Source organism: Zootoca vivipara, chromosome 7 (assembly GCF_965207765.1).
Source record: "Zootoca vivipara chromosome 7, rZooViv2.hap1.1, whole genome shotgun sequence".
Classification (NCBI taxonomy): Eukaryota; Metazoa; Chordata; class Lepidosauria; order Squamata; family Lacertidae; genus Zootoca; species Zootoca vivipara.
This window is the reverse complement of record NC_142590.1, coordinates 44,491,555-44,508,885: the sequence shown is the minus strand read 5'-3', so window position 1 is coordinate 44,508,885 and position 17,331 is coordinate 44,491,555. Positions and strand designations below refer to the sequence as shown.

Sequence of the window (17,331 nt, the reverse complement as noted above, 5' to 3'; positions counted from 1 at the left end):
AGTATACAGAAAACTAGAGAGTAACAAAAGATCTCATTATCGAAATACAGAATGGAGAAATGGGAAAAATATAAAAACAGCATTCACTGATTTTGAAATACTAGTTGTTAATTGGAATGATTCTAAAAATGTTATTTAGAATTCACTGTCAATTTGCTATCTGTTAATTACTAGTATGAAACAAATCTTTAAGTGGAGAAAATATGCTTGAACAAAATTGGTGCAGTGCCTGGCTGGGATAAAATCTGTACTAAATGTTTTGACATGTCAGTTAATATTAATATGAGGGAAGCATTATAAAATAATAATAGTATTTGAGCCCCAACAAACTGAAAACTATGATTATGTCATTCATAAATGCTGGAGATGTGATCTATTGTGTGATAATGTGTCATGGAAATGTTTTCTGACATTACAACGTACTTGCTTTATTGGATGGAATGGTGAGAGATAAATATGACATGTTCACCTCTCCTTTATTAATAGTGGGTGGAATTCAACTGGTGCTCTTGTGCTCATGCTAGTGGAAGAGGAGTGGAGGCATTTTTGCCTCTCACAAACACTCTGCAGCTCCCACTGAAAACTAGCTCCAAGGGGTTTGGGGGACCCTCCAGGACAGGGTGAAGAGTGGCACAAGGAGCTATAGGGAGAAGGGGGAACTGGCAAAAACCACCTCTCTGTGCTGTTAGTGGATACCACTTGATTGCTCCTATGACAGAGCATGAGACTCTTAATCTCAGGGTCTAGGTGATGGGTTCATGCTCCATGTTGGGCAAAAGATTCATGCATTGCAGGGGACTGGACTAGATGACCTTTGTGGTCTCTCCCAACTCTACAATTCTAGGATTCTGCATGAGATTAAAAGCCCTTTCATGAGCAAAAGGGCATCAAATGGAGGTGGCCAATTGACTAGTTGCTAAAAATGGGCATGGACCAAAAAAAAAAAACAATTTAAAAATGGTTCTCCAAAGAATGGTACATTGTACAAATGTCTAAACTTACTGAGATTGTGAAACTTGGGATAAGGAAGCCAACAAATGGAAACTTTTGTGAAAACATGGCATCTATTCATTAAATTTGGAAGGCTTTGTATATGAATGTTTATACAGGTTTTTAAGTTCAGTAGCATAATTGTGTATTCTTTTTTTGTTTTGTTTGAAAGTTTTTTTTAAAGAGTTTTAAAAAAACTTAACAATGAAAAAGCTAACAACCACAACAAAACTGTGAGGCACCACAAACAGTTTGACTTAGAACTGAAATTACAACTAGGAGTTTTGATCGGCTTCAAGCAAATCCAAGTAGCTGAACTGGTCTTCTCTGGAGAGGAAGGAATTTAGCCCAATTTTGTGATGCTAATGCAGACACAGCCATCTGATGCTAAAATTATGTTAATATGTTGACCAGGTGTGATACAGAGAAAAAAGGGGTTGGGAGCCTGACTTTTGAGAGAAATGGGGGGGGGGAGAGCATGGAGAAGAGGAGTGATGACCAAGAAGTTGGTGGGGGTGGGTAGATTACAAGGATTTAAGTCTTTAAAGCAGAGACCACCTAACAAGATGACTCTGAAATGCTTCTAATTTCAGTAAAGCCGCAACCCACTCCCTCCCCTCCCCCATGCCTCCATTGTAAACAACTAATCCCAGCAGAAAACAACAGAGAGTAAAATGTATACTCATTCTGCAGCATTCCAGGCCTTGCTTTATCTTTTATTTATTTTTCTAAGAGGTCAGAGATTGTTTGAAAGAAGGGGGAGGGAGGGAGGCAAAGACACAGGCCATCTCTTGTGTGGGCTTGAAGGAAGCTGTTTTAAAGGCAATGTCCAAGAACATACAATCTGGAGTTTTTATAGCAGAGCAATCCCAGGCCTCATTCTCTCTCCCCCCCCCCCAATTTTGTGGTAAAGCTACACAGCTTTAAACCAAAGGACAGGGTGGTCGATTACTTCGGAAAGAAATGTAAAGAATTGGGAAATAATTCCTTTTCCTGTTGAAACTATAAATAAGGAAAGCTGATTTACACAGTGCCAGGACTGCTGACTTTCAAAGCTTGCTATCTGTCTATAAATCAAGTGCGTTGAGGGAAGTTAACTCTATACTTAAAGAGAGAGAGAAAAGCAAAGCCTCCACCACCTAAAGGTAGCGAGAGAGCCAAGGAATTGTGGTCTTCTATTCTCTTTAGCCCCAGAAAAATGCATCTGAGTGAAATCAAACATAGTGTGGAGGAGTGGGGGAATGGGAAGGGCGGGAGACTAAAATCTGCAGCGTTCAGCATACAAGGAACAGGCTGCAGAAATCCAAAACACAGCCCATAATTACAGGCTACCCGCCAATTATTTAGGACTCAGTGATTAAAGTAATGAACAGCCATGGAGGAAAAGGAGCTTAGATGACTGAGGTCAAGACCTCAAGCAGAGCCCCAGCCCTAGACTTGGCTACCCAAAAAGGTATGGATGACAAACCCTTGCCTTGCAGCCAGTCTACCGACATGGAGAAGCACAACACATCTATTCTTTTATGGGGTGCTTTTAAATGCCAGGGTAATGGCTAATGGAGCAGCAGCCATCTATTATTTGACACAGGGCAAGGCTGGCAATATGGCATACTTCAACAAGCCCTGGCTGGATTTTGCACGAGGGCTTATGCTGCTCTGAAGAGTTGTGAAGGAATATGTGATGAATCATTCAGCCCCAGTAAGGGAACAGGAAAGTGTAATTAGCCATAACTTGTAAAGTTTTCATCCTTTTGGTCAAAATTATTGCAAGTTTGGAATATGCATATTTCATGTCAGAACCTGGGATAGTCTAGAAATCTTGCAGCTGTATTGAACATTCAGCTTCTTAAAACAATCTTGATCAACCTGTCTCAGAGCTGGTGTCTGTGTCTCCAGGACCTGGTGTCCTAGAAAACTTCGACATCTATATCAAGGGTGTCAAGACTGGCTCAACATTTCAAGGCTCCTGAGGGAACCACAGATCTCACCATGTATTGTATTGGCAGCCCCACAGATGTGGCAGGATATACAGTGGATTTTTAAATTCCATACAAGCCTGGAATCTGCTAACCTGTATTGTGATGGGACTGAAATGTTACCTTTGACTGCTTTGTCAGGACATGACTCTCAGGGACTATTGATCTATGGATCTGAATCGTTTCCGGAACTCACTTAATTCACAAGTTTTCAAGGTAAAGATGTAGTCACTTTCTAGAAAAAGGTCTAATATAGCACAGAGGCTGTTGGTACAATTGCTCCTAAGTGCTTCTCTACTCTACTCCAAAGCCACCCATAATTGTAGATTCAGTCAATTACATTGCTTACAGAGAAGCAAAGCAGCAGGAGTGACAATGCAAGTTTGAATCTGACGAAATATGCCAGAGCCAATTAGAAGGGCTATAATGTGGCATAAAAATCACCAACACAGTTATGCCCAGAAGTGCTGTTCTAGCTGGTACAGAGACTATGTTTCCCATGTTTGAATATTATGGTATTTAAAGCTAATGTGGACTCTCTTTTTTTTTGCAAGGCAATTTGCAGATAAAATACTACAAGCTTACTTTGATTATTGAAGCAGAATCCAAAACAGAGATGTCACAGTACCTGCTTGTCAGAACTGCTTAGATACATTTCAGTTGTTGCCGAAATATGTTTATATTCAGGAATTATTAGTGCAGTTGTCAAAACCTTGTCCCTAGGTTATTTCCCAACTGCTTAACACAATACTGTAACATTTATTTCAGCCATGTATTTGTTACAATGTTTGTGTTACTGGAACATCTTATCTTTGATCATTGGATCATAATGGAAAGGCTTTTTATTCTTCCTTGTGTGGTCGGATCATTACTTTTGAGATTATGTCCCACAGACCTCTGGATCGAATTTAACCCCAAACACTCATTGCAATGCACCTGCACTCTCCATCCTTTCACTTTTCTGCCTAAGAGCAGAACAGATTTCTTTTTTAAAAAAAACACCTAAAAACAGCATGAGAATTTCTTACTGTGGCCACTTGCTGAATTCAATAAGGCAATAAAGGCTATGGCACTGCTTTGGGAAATAGTTTAATGTTTGCAGTAACAGCAGACCCCATCACCTTCTATTCTCATATAAAGTACCTACATATTTCATATACTTGATATGGAGAATTATCCATTCAGATAAGTTCTCTTCAGATTTAGGTGCCGTTCTCCAACTTTAAAACAGAGTGAAACAGCCTTCTGACTTGGAGGAGGGGAAGAGAGAGAAGTCACATAAGTGCTATTATATTTTCATTACTTCCTGCAATATTTTCAATTATGTACCTTCATCGTTGCTTCCAGCAAAGTGCAATGAACAGTTCTGTAGAACTCTTCAGTGTAAAATGCATCATGTAAAATAAGGAAGGATGGGGGCAAATGGTACAAATGTCTCAATTCTTCAAGCGGGGACTTGGTCTTTTGGCAGGGCAACAGCATCACCCCCTCTCCTATTAAATCCAGTGGGCATTCCTACAAGCTTATGGGCCATTATGCAATGGTTCTGGGTGGTCTGCTAACTAGAGTCCTTCATTATGGTGAAGGACATGTAAGGTGTCAAGAAGCGACATTCTCTATTAGTATAATGCAGTGCAGAGCTCATCCTGGAGCTCCAGAGGCATAGTTGGCCAGGCCCAACGCCAAAGCAAGCATCTTGCTGGCTGTTTCTTGTCTGTCTTTGGCAAGAGCTGCTTCGGCGTTAAATATAAATCTTATATGTAGAATATTTTTGTCCTTTTTAAGTGGTGGACATCTTCCACAAAGCCCACTCAGTATAAACAGGGAGTTCCAAATTCGTGCTGCTTCAGTTTTGTGGGGCAAATGCTTTCTCCAGAACAGAAACAAATTCTGGTTCATATTAATGCCAGAGCACTTTGTTCAGACCATACTGCCTGACTGATGGCAAAGTGTCCTCCAGAAAGAATCTACCATTTATCACTGGACATAAGTAGCCTGCATCAGTGTGTCCAATATGATCATCCTTAGTCTAGCCCCACAAGGAGCATGCCAAACTGGCAACTGAAGAGGAGGCATTCCTGTGACAGTTACCATCCTAGGATGCAGACCACCACAATATAAAATGTTTTGATCATCTCCACATGAGTTCCACATTATTTGCAGCTTTGCAACTATGAGGTTGGAAACAACTTCATTTTCTCATTCCTACTCAAGAGGGATTATGTTGTAAAATATATTTTATGATGCCACACAAATATTGCCTTGGCAGCAGGCTTGTTCCCTTGTACGTGTTATACAAGGTAGGGGGTGGGAGAAAGCTTCTGTGCTTGTACCCCTATAAATCCCCAATACCACCCTGGGCTTAATTAGAACTTTCTTCAGATCGCTTGCAACTTTGTACATCAGGTGCTGATTTGGCACCATCGAGGAAACAACTCATAAACTTCACAATCAATCTGCAGTTAGCAGCCAACTCCTCTTGCCTTGCTGGTTGGGTTTTTCTCTCCCCTCCCCCACCCTTGTACACATTCTCATAGAAAATAGCATTAAATTGGAGACATGTGGTAGGCGGCAGCGGAGCTTAACTAGACACATGTGCTCTTTCTCCCATCAGCCTGCTGCCTGAGGAACAGTGAATGCATCTACATCATCCACTCAGGCAGGTAACTGAAAAGGTGCTTTAGAAAAACACAACCACCACCAAGCAGCAGCTCATTTCTTAACTATGACTGACTGTAGAAGGTCCCAGATATTTCTATCCCTTTTCCATATAAAATATAATTGAGGCAGCTTACAAACAATTAAGTACAATAACATAATGTAAACCAGCTCACAGCAGCCGCTTCAGTAGGAGTAAAATCTTTATCTCCCAATTGTTTCATTGAAATAAAGCCACTGCTCATCTGAAAGTGAACAGTGATGGGACCAGGTGTACTGGCCTGTGTAGAATGTTCCAGATTCTGGATGCCACATGTATCATCTAGGTTGTGTTCAAATATTGTTGCTTATTCCTCCCCAACCCTTTCAAAACTCCCAACAACTTATCCAGGCTCTTTCACCTCAGCTTCCTTGTCTGACCACACTGATTCCCATCACAATGATCCTTAGCATTTAAACTGAGCAATTCTCTTGGTGCACTCCACTGAATGAACAGGAGCTATACAAAAGGACAGGGCTTGCTTTTGCAATGCCCATTCATTTTCAAGCAGCATGAGCAGAATTTCCCCATAGACTGTGCCCTGTGGCAAGGGTGCTATCAGATACCAAAGTGCCTGTTCACTTCCCTCAAGTCATCATCCCCACAAGTGACCTCCCTTGTCTGTTTTATCACATGATACCAAGCTTTCAATCTCAAGGCCCTTCAGATCACTACCCAATCCCTGTCCAAGATTTTATCCTCACCTGTTCCTTGAATTGACCTGTAAATTATCTAATTAGGCAAGTTACCTCATTTAACAAGTGTCTAAGTATACAAAGAGTCATAGCACTATTACTGAACAATACCTCAATCGAACTTCATACTGTATTGTGCTTGTGAAGCTCACCTACTTGCATTCCCCTTGAAGAATATGCAAGTGATCCTCAACAATGACATCTTTTCAGATGGAGACCCTAGTCATGCAGCATATCTGCCTGGTTGGTGAGGACAGCAGGCGTGAGATCTCTGCACGATCATGTGCCATTAGTGTGTCCGGCTTACACATTCTGTGAGGTGTCTGTGAGGGGGAGGGGCTCCCACTGCCATCAAAGTGCAAATCAGGGCAGCGATTCTCTCTGGCCCCTTAACTGGGAGGGGACATGTTTAAGTGGCTGCTAAAGATTTATTAGGTTCAAGCATCAAATGTATTTTTACACACCAAACAAATGGAGGACAATATGGATTATCTAGACTAGTTCTAAAAATGCAAGAAAACTGCAGGATTAGAAGTCATCTATCATTCCTAGATTGAGTGTTCTATTACCATGCTTATAGGCAAAAACTCTATGCCTTCACTTGGGAAAAAACAAAACAAAAAAAGTGGCCCAGAAAGTACTTTGTTGATTTTATCTTGTCTTTTAACACTTCTAGCCCAATGGATTAACCATGCAGACCCAGAGGCAAACATTTTATATACAAACATAGCCAGCTTAAGCCTATGGCATCTTGGAATGCAGCCGAGCACATCCAGTGTTTTAAGTAATATGCTGAAAATAAAACTGACTGAATTATACAATAAGAGCAAAGAGCCTGCCAAACATGTTACTGTTACCAATGACATCAGTTTTACTCTGATGACATTCACTACCACTTGTCATTTGGCAAGCAATCTTCCCAGATGTGCTGTGCATGCCACATGATAGGCAAAGCCAGCTCAATGCTGTGAGAACTTGGCTAGAAGTTCCCAATGGAACGGCTACAGTCTCCTGCCCATGTTATAGTAGCAAACTTGAGTATTTTTAACATGGAGAATAATTATAAATTGTAGAGCTCTGTGACAAGTAGCAACAGAATCCCTTTTCAAGGTGTTGGTTGAGCATGAGACTAGACACCTAGACATTCCAATTAAACAATGCACAGATAATTTGTCAATTGAGTATCCCTGAGGTGTTTCCTCTACATTCCATTTACATGTCAAAAACTGAAATTTGGGTAAGACCTTGATGTTTCTGCTTCACTGTTTTTTCCAACTTAATGAAATTCAAGATTAGCAACTCCAAAGGTGGATATCTCTAGCACTATTTACTAAACTTAAGCTTGGGAATATGCAAGTTTGTCGATTGTCAACTTTGCTTCCAATATAGTATATCATTGTTCCTTCCCCATCCACTGTCTGATGTTCCATTCCCTTGAGAATCAGCATACTTCTTGTGAATCTCCTACCTCTAGCATAACATCTATTAGAATCTGCAGCATAAGTAAGAGCCACTACAGTGACCATAGTTATGATCCTTAAACAGGACCACCATTCTAATTCTCCACTTTCTACATGGCTATGGAATATCTAGGTTTAAATTCATGGATTGTTATCCTGACACCCAGTTTGGCTCTGAGTAAAACTAGTTATGGATCATTCTGGGGTTCTAGGATCAACTTTAATGCTACAAAAAAGAGGCTCACTTGCTCTGGTGAAAGAAGCAGTAAATGGAATAATATGAATGGCATCTTGAAGCTATGCTTCTATTAAGATTTTCTCTCCCCAGCACCTTCTGATACTGTGCAACAATCCTTGACTGGTCACAACAACTGGATTTCAGGCTGTAGAAACTCAGGCAGATTACCTACTGTTAGGGATGGTTGAGGTGGGCTGGGGGAGAGTTGCTTCTATTTAGTTGAACTAGCTTTGATGCAGAGATTGGGTATTAACTCACCAGCTTCTTAAGGCAACCACAATAATACAGCTTGTGTGCTCACTGCTCATTGCAAGCCACACTCTTCCATTGGTCACATATGTGGCAGAAAGAGCAGAACAGAACCAATGAGAGAACTTGGAGCCAAGGGTCACCTTTCAGTTATTGCCAGGGGCCCGTAGCTGTTTGCATGGTAAGCAGCCTAAAAACAAGACTTAAGTGTCAAACACTCAGAGGCATAAATCATGACTCCTACCTTGACACACTTTAGCCAAAGTAAAAAAAGCCAACACCCATTTCCCAGCTGCTGTAATGATTGAAGGAGAGCATGTGGCTACTGTGCACTGTGCATAGATACACCTGGCTGGCAACTGAATAGTCTCTGCATTGTGGGTAGCAGTTTCCTCCTGGCTGCACAACTCAGTGCAGTCATTTGTCACTGAGTCCTTGGGAATGTCCACAAGGAAACATGGGCATTTTCTACGCTCCTGCCTGTCACCTGATTTGCCAGCATCTCTCAGCACTTACGGTATACTCTTCTATAAATTACTTCCTATAACAGCTTTTACCAACGCACCCCACCTGCCTGCCAAACCTGGTCAAGTATGCCTGTCTTTCAGCACATATGAAACTTGTGTTAGTTTACTGCCTCCTGAAATGGAAGAGCAAGTGGTGTAGTGAGGAAAGCATTAAGGAGACAACTGATTATCTCACTTAGCTATATTGGATTCTTTAAAAAAATAAAATGCTGAGGATTACTTAACCAAACTAGGAATCTAGACTTGATGTAAAAGAGAAGTGGCTCATCATTGTTGAGTACTACAAGATATGGTAACCATTTCTGTCATAGCAAATCAATGGGCACATGCACTCTAATTTAAAGATAAACATTATTAAAGAGTGGCCTTGATGCAAATTCTAAATGTCTCCACATTTCTTTATTGTTGAAAACAGCACTGTAAAAACTCTCAGGTGAGAAAGTGAGCTAAACTACAACTCTAAAGAGAAGATCCTATCTGTTATTTGGTGCTGAATTCCTGATTCATTTCATGAAGGCCAAGCAGCACAAGGGCTGTTTTGGGTTGATGGGATTTCACATATACCTTAGAAGTAATACTCAATCTAACACAGAGGAGCTCTATCAGAGGGTGAATCGTGGACAGCAAAGCAGTTTTAAAATATTTAATAATTAGAATAGTGTAGGAAAATATTATTTAATGCCACAGCAGAAGGTACAGAATAATTTCACACATGAGGTATTCAAAATATTTCCCCACCCAATGAACAATCAGCTTTTGATATTCACTGCTAAATGTAGTATTTAAAGCACCCAGAGCCATTTTGTTTGTCAAATGCAGGGTGCTAAATTAGAATAATAATAAAAACCTGCAGTTACTCTTTAAAATATCCCATTTGTTTATACACTGGAGATCCTTATATCCCAAGCTTTCCATTTTCACCAAAAAACTATTTCTCTCCAAGGTAAAACTCTCAACAGAATATGAGTGCCATTTATCAAGTGTAATTCATGGCACCAAAACTGTATGGGATCAATTTACAAATGAACCGAAGGCTAGCCATTACTTTTGAGCCAAAGGATTTATGATGTCCTCAATGTTTGACAACTGGGCACCACACTCACCTGTAGTTTCCTTTTTTAAGTACAGTGTTCTCCAGAGATCTGACATCTTTTGCTTCCTCCCCTCCACCCAAGCATGTGCCTGTGAGAACCAACTTCACATTTTTCAGGAGTCTCACCACTCTCATGAGAGCTATGAGTCAATGTCAAGCTTAAGGAAAAGGAGTCAATACTTGTAGAGTTTCCTATACACTAGTGCTCAGAGGAGGCTGCTCTGTAAAGGGAGGCAGAAAACTGTCATGGCAGCTGCCATTTAGGTAACCATTTGGATTTGTTTGTTTGTTTTTTAAATATGGAATGCTTCATGAATTTGCATGTCATTCTTGCACAGGGGCCATGCTAATCTTCTCTGTATCGTTCCAATTTTAGCATGTGTGCTGCCGGAACAAGCACAGTAACCATTTGTTTTTATCAAGGGATAAAACTATGCTGAAGGACTGGAAGGTCGGTGTAACAAAGACTGCGGAAAGCCCTGGGAAAATCCACAGGCAGAGGCTGCAATCCTTGGGGAAAATCTGTGTGAGTCCTACATAAACAAATAATAAATGCTGCCACTTAGCATTTGTGGAGTGTATGGGGTGTTAGGAGGACACACAATGCTCCTTTTGGGGTAGTTTGTCCACCTTTGGTCCCCACCCTGCACTCATCTCTCACCTGTGGCTGATGGAAGCTGTCAGCATGTGACAGCAGCCATATCCTAGAAACGGCTTCAACTGTCCAGCTAAAGCAGGTGAGAGTAACCGATGGGTCTCAAACCCTCAGTTAGTTAGGGACTTCCCCTGCATGGAAAGACAGGCTATGGTGTATCAAGCAGGTGAGATCGGTAGTGAGTCCGACAGTCAAGAAGATGGTTTCTGCACGTACTGTAGAGGTACCGGTAAGTGAGGGACAGCTGGGGCTTGCCAACCTAGAAAGGTTGTGGTTGTGCTAATGTAACGTTCACTGTAGTGCTACACTGAATGCAACCTCTTACCTTTGCAACTTAACACTTATTTATCTTTCATCATTTTTCTTTTGGTCTTGGGAGATGAAAGCTTCTGTCCTGGGGCTTTCAGCCAAGATCAAGTGTGCTCGGAATACTCTTACTTCAGCAGACATTGGTGAGTCAGTAACCAAAACTTAAACATGTCAAACCACAAAAAATTAAGAAAACTACCTACCCTTCCTCAATCCTGACAGAGTTCATGATGATACAGTTGGTAATTTTAACTTTGTCTTTGATCACACATGCAGTACCAATGACAGAATGTTTAATTGCCGTTTTCTCTCCTAGTTGTGTTGATGCACCTACAATGCTGTCAGATCCAACCTTGAGAGGAGCAGAAAGAAAACATAGTTAAACTTCCTATTTTCCTTTTATGGGTGCTTCTAGTCCAATGAGCACAGAACAGATACAAAGGATTCATGGAAGCTTAAATGAAAACCAGCAGGGAAGAACAGTCCCTTACAGCAGACTAGGAGATGGGAACCCAGACAGATATTTGATCTCTGAAAAAAGCTATGCCTTTCCCATGTCATATGAAGCATGTTTGTGACCCAAGAGTCTTTTCCACATAAACAAGGTCTGCTTATTTCTTTTCAGTGCTGTAGAACTAAAGAACTGGCTCCAGGATATGAGTCTTAGTACTGAAGAGGGTGGTGCAATCTTTGCTCATGTAGAACTGCGTATGTGTGCACTACAGCTAGTGACAACACCCACCCTGTGGAATGCCCTCCCATCAGATGTCAAGAAGATGAGTAATTATATATCTTTTAGAAGACATCTGAAGGCAGTCCTGTATAGGGAAGCTTTTTAAGGTTTAATGTTTTACTATGTGTACATATGCTGGAAGCCGCCCAGAGTAGCTGGTGCAATACACTATAAATAAATTAACAACAACAACAACAAATAATAAATAAATAAATAAATACAGCTACCATAGTAGAGCAATGGTGTCCAATGGTCAGAGTCTATGAGGATGCAGGAAAAAGCATAATACTACTGTTGGTTGCTGCTCTCACTTAGAATTTAATACTTTCCAATACATCTTGTTGTAAATGGTAATTGGTTGCATTAGGTGGGGGAAGACAGATCTGACTGAATGCTTACCTCAAGATCTACAAATTTGATACATAACAACGATGCCTGTCTGATGGATCAGTTTGAGAGAGGAGCTGACTTGACTTGAAGCTGGATGCATTCTGGCCCAGTCTGTACAATTATATATTGGTTAAATAAGCTGAGCTATGTGTGAGCCTTATGCCTGTAGGCATGCAAGCACTTCCCTTTTCAGTGCACCTGAATGCAGTGTGGTAGTTTTCAATAAACCATAGTTTCCTATATATCCAAACCAGGAAACTATGGTTACTAGCCTCAAAACAAACCAGCATCTTTAACCATGTTTGAGAGTTTGTTTAAGAACTTGTCTTTTTCTAAAGTTGGTAACCACGGTTTCCTGGTTCAGATGAAATGTAAAAATAGGGTTAATTTGGGACAACCATACTGCATTCAGGCACCTGGGCATAGCAACAGGGAGCAGCTGCCCCCCCAGCTGCCCCCCTAAATCAGGTAAAGAAATAAATATACTTAACTGACCATTTGTGTCACAGATAACTCGGTTCTGCCCCCCTCCCAATATAAAGCCTCCCCCCTCCAAAATAAATCCTGGCTATGCCCATGTTCAGGCATGCTGCAAAAGGGTGTGGCTGCATGCATGAACACAATTATCACTCATATCTCAGCAATGAGAACTTTCATTGTATTAGACAGACTGTTAATATGGAAGGAAATCATGTAAACTAAGGACTTTTTTTTGTCCCAGCACCCCATATACAGAGATGTTGCTACTCACCAGACCTCTGTCAATTACTTGTGCAGTACAGTGAACCAGAGGTTCTTCTGGGCAAAGCGAAAACAGCATTTTAGGAACCTGAAAGATTATATCCAAAGTCACAAGTTACAATCCGTTGCAGAACTGGGATAAAAATCTACACCCAAAGGGTTTGTTGGAACAGAATGGTCCTCAATAGGTACAAAAAGACAGCAAAAAATGCATTTATCTGATATATATCAGGAGGGAGTTCCAAAGTGTAGCTGCCACCACGTTAATAATCTGATTTGTACATCATATGGAATGAATCTCCTGATGCGATAGTATCTGAAGGAGTGCTCCTGCAGACTAAAGTGATTGTCTAGGTATATATGTGGTGAGACAATCTTTTGGGTGTCTTAGGCCTTTTTTTCAGCCGGAACTCTCAGGTGGGCGCCATTGCTATTTTAAGAGAACAAGGGAGGTGTTCATGATGAGAGAGAAAAATACTACTAGTCCTAGTTAATTAAAAGCAAGCAATATTATTAGAAGCAATATGCTATGTGACTAGAGAGCTATGACCTAGAGCTAGGAATGGATGTGTCGGGGAAATATTGGGGCACCATCAATTTTAGTTCTCTCAGTTTCTCATTTTTCCAATCTGAAAGTCAGTTCTCTGCATCTTTTTTGTCAATCCTCACAAAATTTCTTCAGCATTTTAGTGTGAATTTCTCCTAATAAACCTCTTTTTGTATGCAGTTTTTACTAATATACACATTTTTGCAAGCACTGCTGAACTCTTTCCCTTCCAGCCGTTTCCTTGCTCAAAACTGTTCCATCACAAGCTCCTTTCCTGCCCATCTGTAGAAGAAAAGGTGCAAGAGCTTTGTGAAGCTTTAAAATGTGTACCCCAGTTAAATAATGCAAAAATTGTCAACTAAAAGGACACCATTCCTTCCTGTTGCCTATTGAGAAAATGAAAATAACTATCTAAGAGGCAACTATCAGCTATGCACCTAAGAAATAAACATTCCAAACAACCCAACAATTTTCCCCCTATGCTAGTTCTGCTACCTAGATTTACACATCAGAAGTTGAGTAGGAAAACTCAATTGCTGCTATATAGAAGGCAAGGACCAGGCATGAAGAAGAGACAAAGGCCCCTCCTCCCCAATTACAATTTTGGTCTAGCTCAGGATCAGGCAGTTGTTAGGTCACTTTTTGTTCCAGGTTGAAGGCCTGTTTTGCCTGCGTAAGGGCTAGAGACCTTGTGCATATCGCTGGACATATTTAGCTACCTTGAAGACTTAAGAGATGAGGAGAGAGGAGCCAGAATATATTTATTATGTATTTATGTATTTATTATTTAAAGTACCTATAGGCTACCTTTCAGGGGAGAAATCTCATGAGGCATGAAACAATGAGATGATATACTTTAAGAAACATTGGAAGACTCAAAAATTGTAAGAATCCAGCATTGTAAAAAAAGAAGTGGCAAAGACTGTTAAAGACAGGCCATCTGGAATATATGAGTTCTCAAGGTATGTTTGAAGGCTTCTGGTATAGGGGAGGCGTGTAGCAAGAATAAGATTTAAGACATAAGGGTAGATAGAAGAGCATGATCTCTACCAGGTCAAACTAATGCTGACTGTAGTAAATTCCAGGTGCTTCAATAAATGCATGAAAGAATAGGAAAATGTTTTATTCCACAATAGTCACGTCTTCAGAGGAGCGAGTAAGATACATAATGTGCATATTCAAGGCACAATCCTCAGTTAAAATATCGGAGGCCATATATTAGCATAAAAAGTGGACAGAGACAGCAGCTATACATAGAAAAAGGAGATATGCAGGGAGTGCCAGGGTCAAGAGGAGGTTTAGCTTAGCTTTTCGTTTTTCTGAAGAAACCTACTTCCTGTTCTCAGAGCTACTCCCTCCTGCTGCCACCTGCCCACACAAAGGCAGCGGCAAACTTAAGAGGTCAACTGAAAACAAGTAAAACATTTCCTGACTGCAAGGGCAGGGAGGTAAACTGCTGTTCTGTTTCTGCTGCTGAAGCATTAACAGCTGTTTTGCAAGTTACTGATAAAAAAAGAATATACTGTGTGCACATCTTCTTAATGGTGTGGCTTATGTATGGTGAAGCAGAAGCTAATCTTCTCCCCCCCCCCCAATGTGATGGAACAGGTAGACATGTAGCCACTCCAAACCTAACTATGCAACATGCACACAAAGGGTGCAAAGAAAGCAGTAATATGTGAAGCAGGCTTAAGAGAATAACGCTGCAGGTAAAGACTCTGCTTTCTGGAAAAAAATGCTGAATTTGGCATAATTTTTATTGTACCAGTGGGCTAAATATGCTCACAAACAAATGAGTGAATGAATTCTGAATGCAACTCCAAAAATTAAAGCAGAAAAAGTGGGGCGGGGTACGTGTGCAGATCAAACAAATACAGATTTTTAAAAAGGAGCACCTCGAACCAAAAAATGAAAAAACAAAATCAGAATGTTAGAAACAACACTCCCTTTTAAGGACTCCTCATTGACTTTTGCTGTGATGTTTTCCCTCGGCATAGTTTCCTTAATAATGTTACCATCTTGGAAAGTTAAACATTCAAGGAAAATCTTCTCTGACCATCGAGACCCCTGTGAAGATTTGCACATTAGTTGGGATTACCACCCAGGTGCAAACACATTTTCAGTCCTGACCCCAAATGCTTCAACTGTTTAGATATCTTAAAGGCAGCGGCGGGGGCTGCAGCGGCGGGATGTGTGTGTTAGAGGCAACCCACACGGTTTCTGGATGAATTCAACTTTGTGGCTTCTTACACAGGCTGACAGCAAGTAGTGGTCCCCTTAGCCATACTGCTCAAAATTAGCAATGGTAGCAGCAGTGCTCTCTCTCTCTCTCTCTCTTGCCCCTGCCATAAGATGATGCCCTTTGGCTGCCATCCCAGCTATGCCACAGCACGTCCCATTCCTCTCAAATGGCAGAACAGCTTACTGACCAATGCCTGGGGCTCCTCCAGATTACCTGTTTATCAAGCATTTATCCTAAAGTGTGGGATATGGATGGATTGGTAGGAAGACCATCTTGAATTCTCGTTGCCATGTAATTTCTCTGCAAACAAAACTGCACAAATGCTCAATAAAGAGCAGGTATAGCATTACATCTATGTAAATTTTGTAGAAAGAAATCAGGATAAATGAAAGAAATACCGACGGTAGAAGAATGGCAGATGAAGATGATGGAATACATGGAATTAGCTGACCTGACCGGGAGACTTCGAGACCAGCGAGAAAAAATGGTGGAAGAAGATTGGAAGTGTTTTAAAGACTATTTGAAAAAGAATAAAATAGACATAGAATAACAAGAAAGGGTTTTTGATAGAAACAGGGAGCTGTAGCTTACGAAAATAGATTTGTGTTGAAGGAAAATCGTAATATTTATCATGGTTATGGATGATTATGGTATAAATATATGGAATCAAAAGTCAAAGAGGAATATGAAGTAGAAATTGCTAAAAGATTAATATAGGATGAATCGCAGTAAGGAGGAATTGAGGAAGTCAAATATAATGATTAGAGACGAAATTGTGATTATGAAATTTTTGTTTGTGTGTGTATTTTGTTTTATTTGTGTTTAATTAAAAAATTAAAAAAAATAATAAAAAAAATAGATTTTCAACAGATAGCACAGGGTGTCCGACAAAAGAACAAAGTAAAAAATGAATTCCCTAAGTTTGTGTATTTATGATCACAGGACATTTATGATCACAGTCTATATTGGACTGTTGCAAACATGTACACACCATCTTCCACAAGTCATGCAACATCTCAAAATTGTCCCAGTAGACAGATAAACATGCAGATGTGGTTTGTTTTTGTTTTACCTGTCTGTTAGCTTCGATGTAAAGCCCAAGAGTGTTTACTCGGTAGCACAGCCCATCTTTCATTATGTGAACATAACAACGAACTTTCCCTTCATGGAATGCTTCCTTCATATCTCCTCTCCTATTGTTCCAACAAAGGTTGTCTGTGCCCAATTCAAACAGGCTATCCTCCTTCAAGAAGCTATAGATATCTGTACAATATGCAAAAGCCATAAAAATGAGATTTGAGTGAACATTGCATAATATTTTGAAACCATTACTTGAGAGAGCATACAGCACATTTACACATGCATATTTTTGTGTGCTGTAAAAATGCCATTAGTGAGTGAACGAAAGTGGATGTGGCTCTCACATACATGCACACATATACAGGATATTCAGTCCCCCCCATCAATTGATCTGTGTGGTTCAGCTGAAGTAGGTGGGGTTGTCTTTAATTAAGCAGTATATAAGCTATCTAAATACATACATACATACATACATACATACATACATACATACATACATACATACTCCTTTTTGAACTAACCTAGTGGTTTCTGGTCCTTTTTCCTTTGGTTATGCTCTTTGTTGTTTTGTCCCTCTTGCAATGGTGCAGGAGATGAAAACTGCTTCCTAACCAAGTATGGAATCAGCTCACTTCGGATTGATGTAAATGACCTAGGGGAAGTTAAAACAACAACAACAACATACAGTACAGATATTAAATCTGGAAA

At 40.4% G+C, this 17,331-nt stretch overlaps 1 protein-coding gene and 1 non-coding gene across 4 annotated transcripts in view; both read right to left on the bottom strand.

Annotated features, from left to right (window-relative positions):
- Positions 1-17,331, bottom strand: part of EIF2B3 (eukaryotic translation initiation factor 2B subunit gamma) — an 80,843-nt gene that overhangs the window by 11,396 nt on the left and 52,116 nt on the right. For all 3 annotated transcript variants that reach the window (XM_035121471.3, XM_035121470.3, XM_088673249.1), the window contains exons 7-10: positions 17,145-17,275; positions 16,616-16,806; positions 12,765-12,842; positions 11,094-11,242 (exon numbers count right to left, since the gene is read on the bottom strand). In XM_035121471.3, the coding sequence (XP_034977362.1) occupies positions 11,094-11,242; positions 12,765-12,842; positions 16,616-16,806; positions 17,145-17,275 (549 nt within the window). The remainder of the gene's footprint in view (positions 1-11,093; positions 11,243-12,764; positions 12,843-16,615; positions 16,807-17,144; positions 17,276-17,331) is intronic.
- LOC118089585 (U6 spliceosomal RNA) lies at positions 10,220-10,326 on the bottom strand. The gene has a single exon (XR_004693143.1). It is a non-coding gene; the product is annotated as a U6 spliceosomal RNA (small nuclear RNA).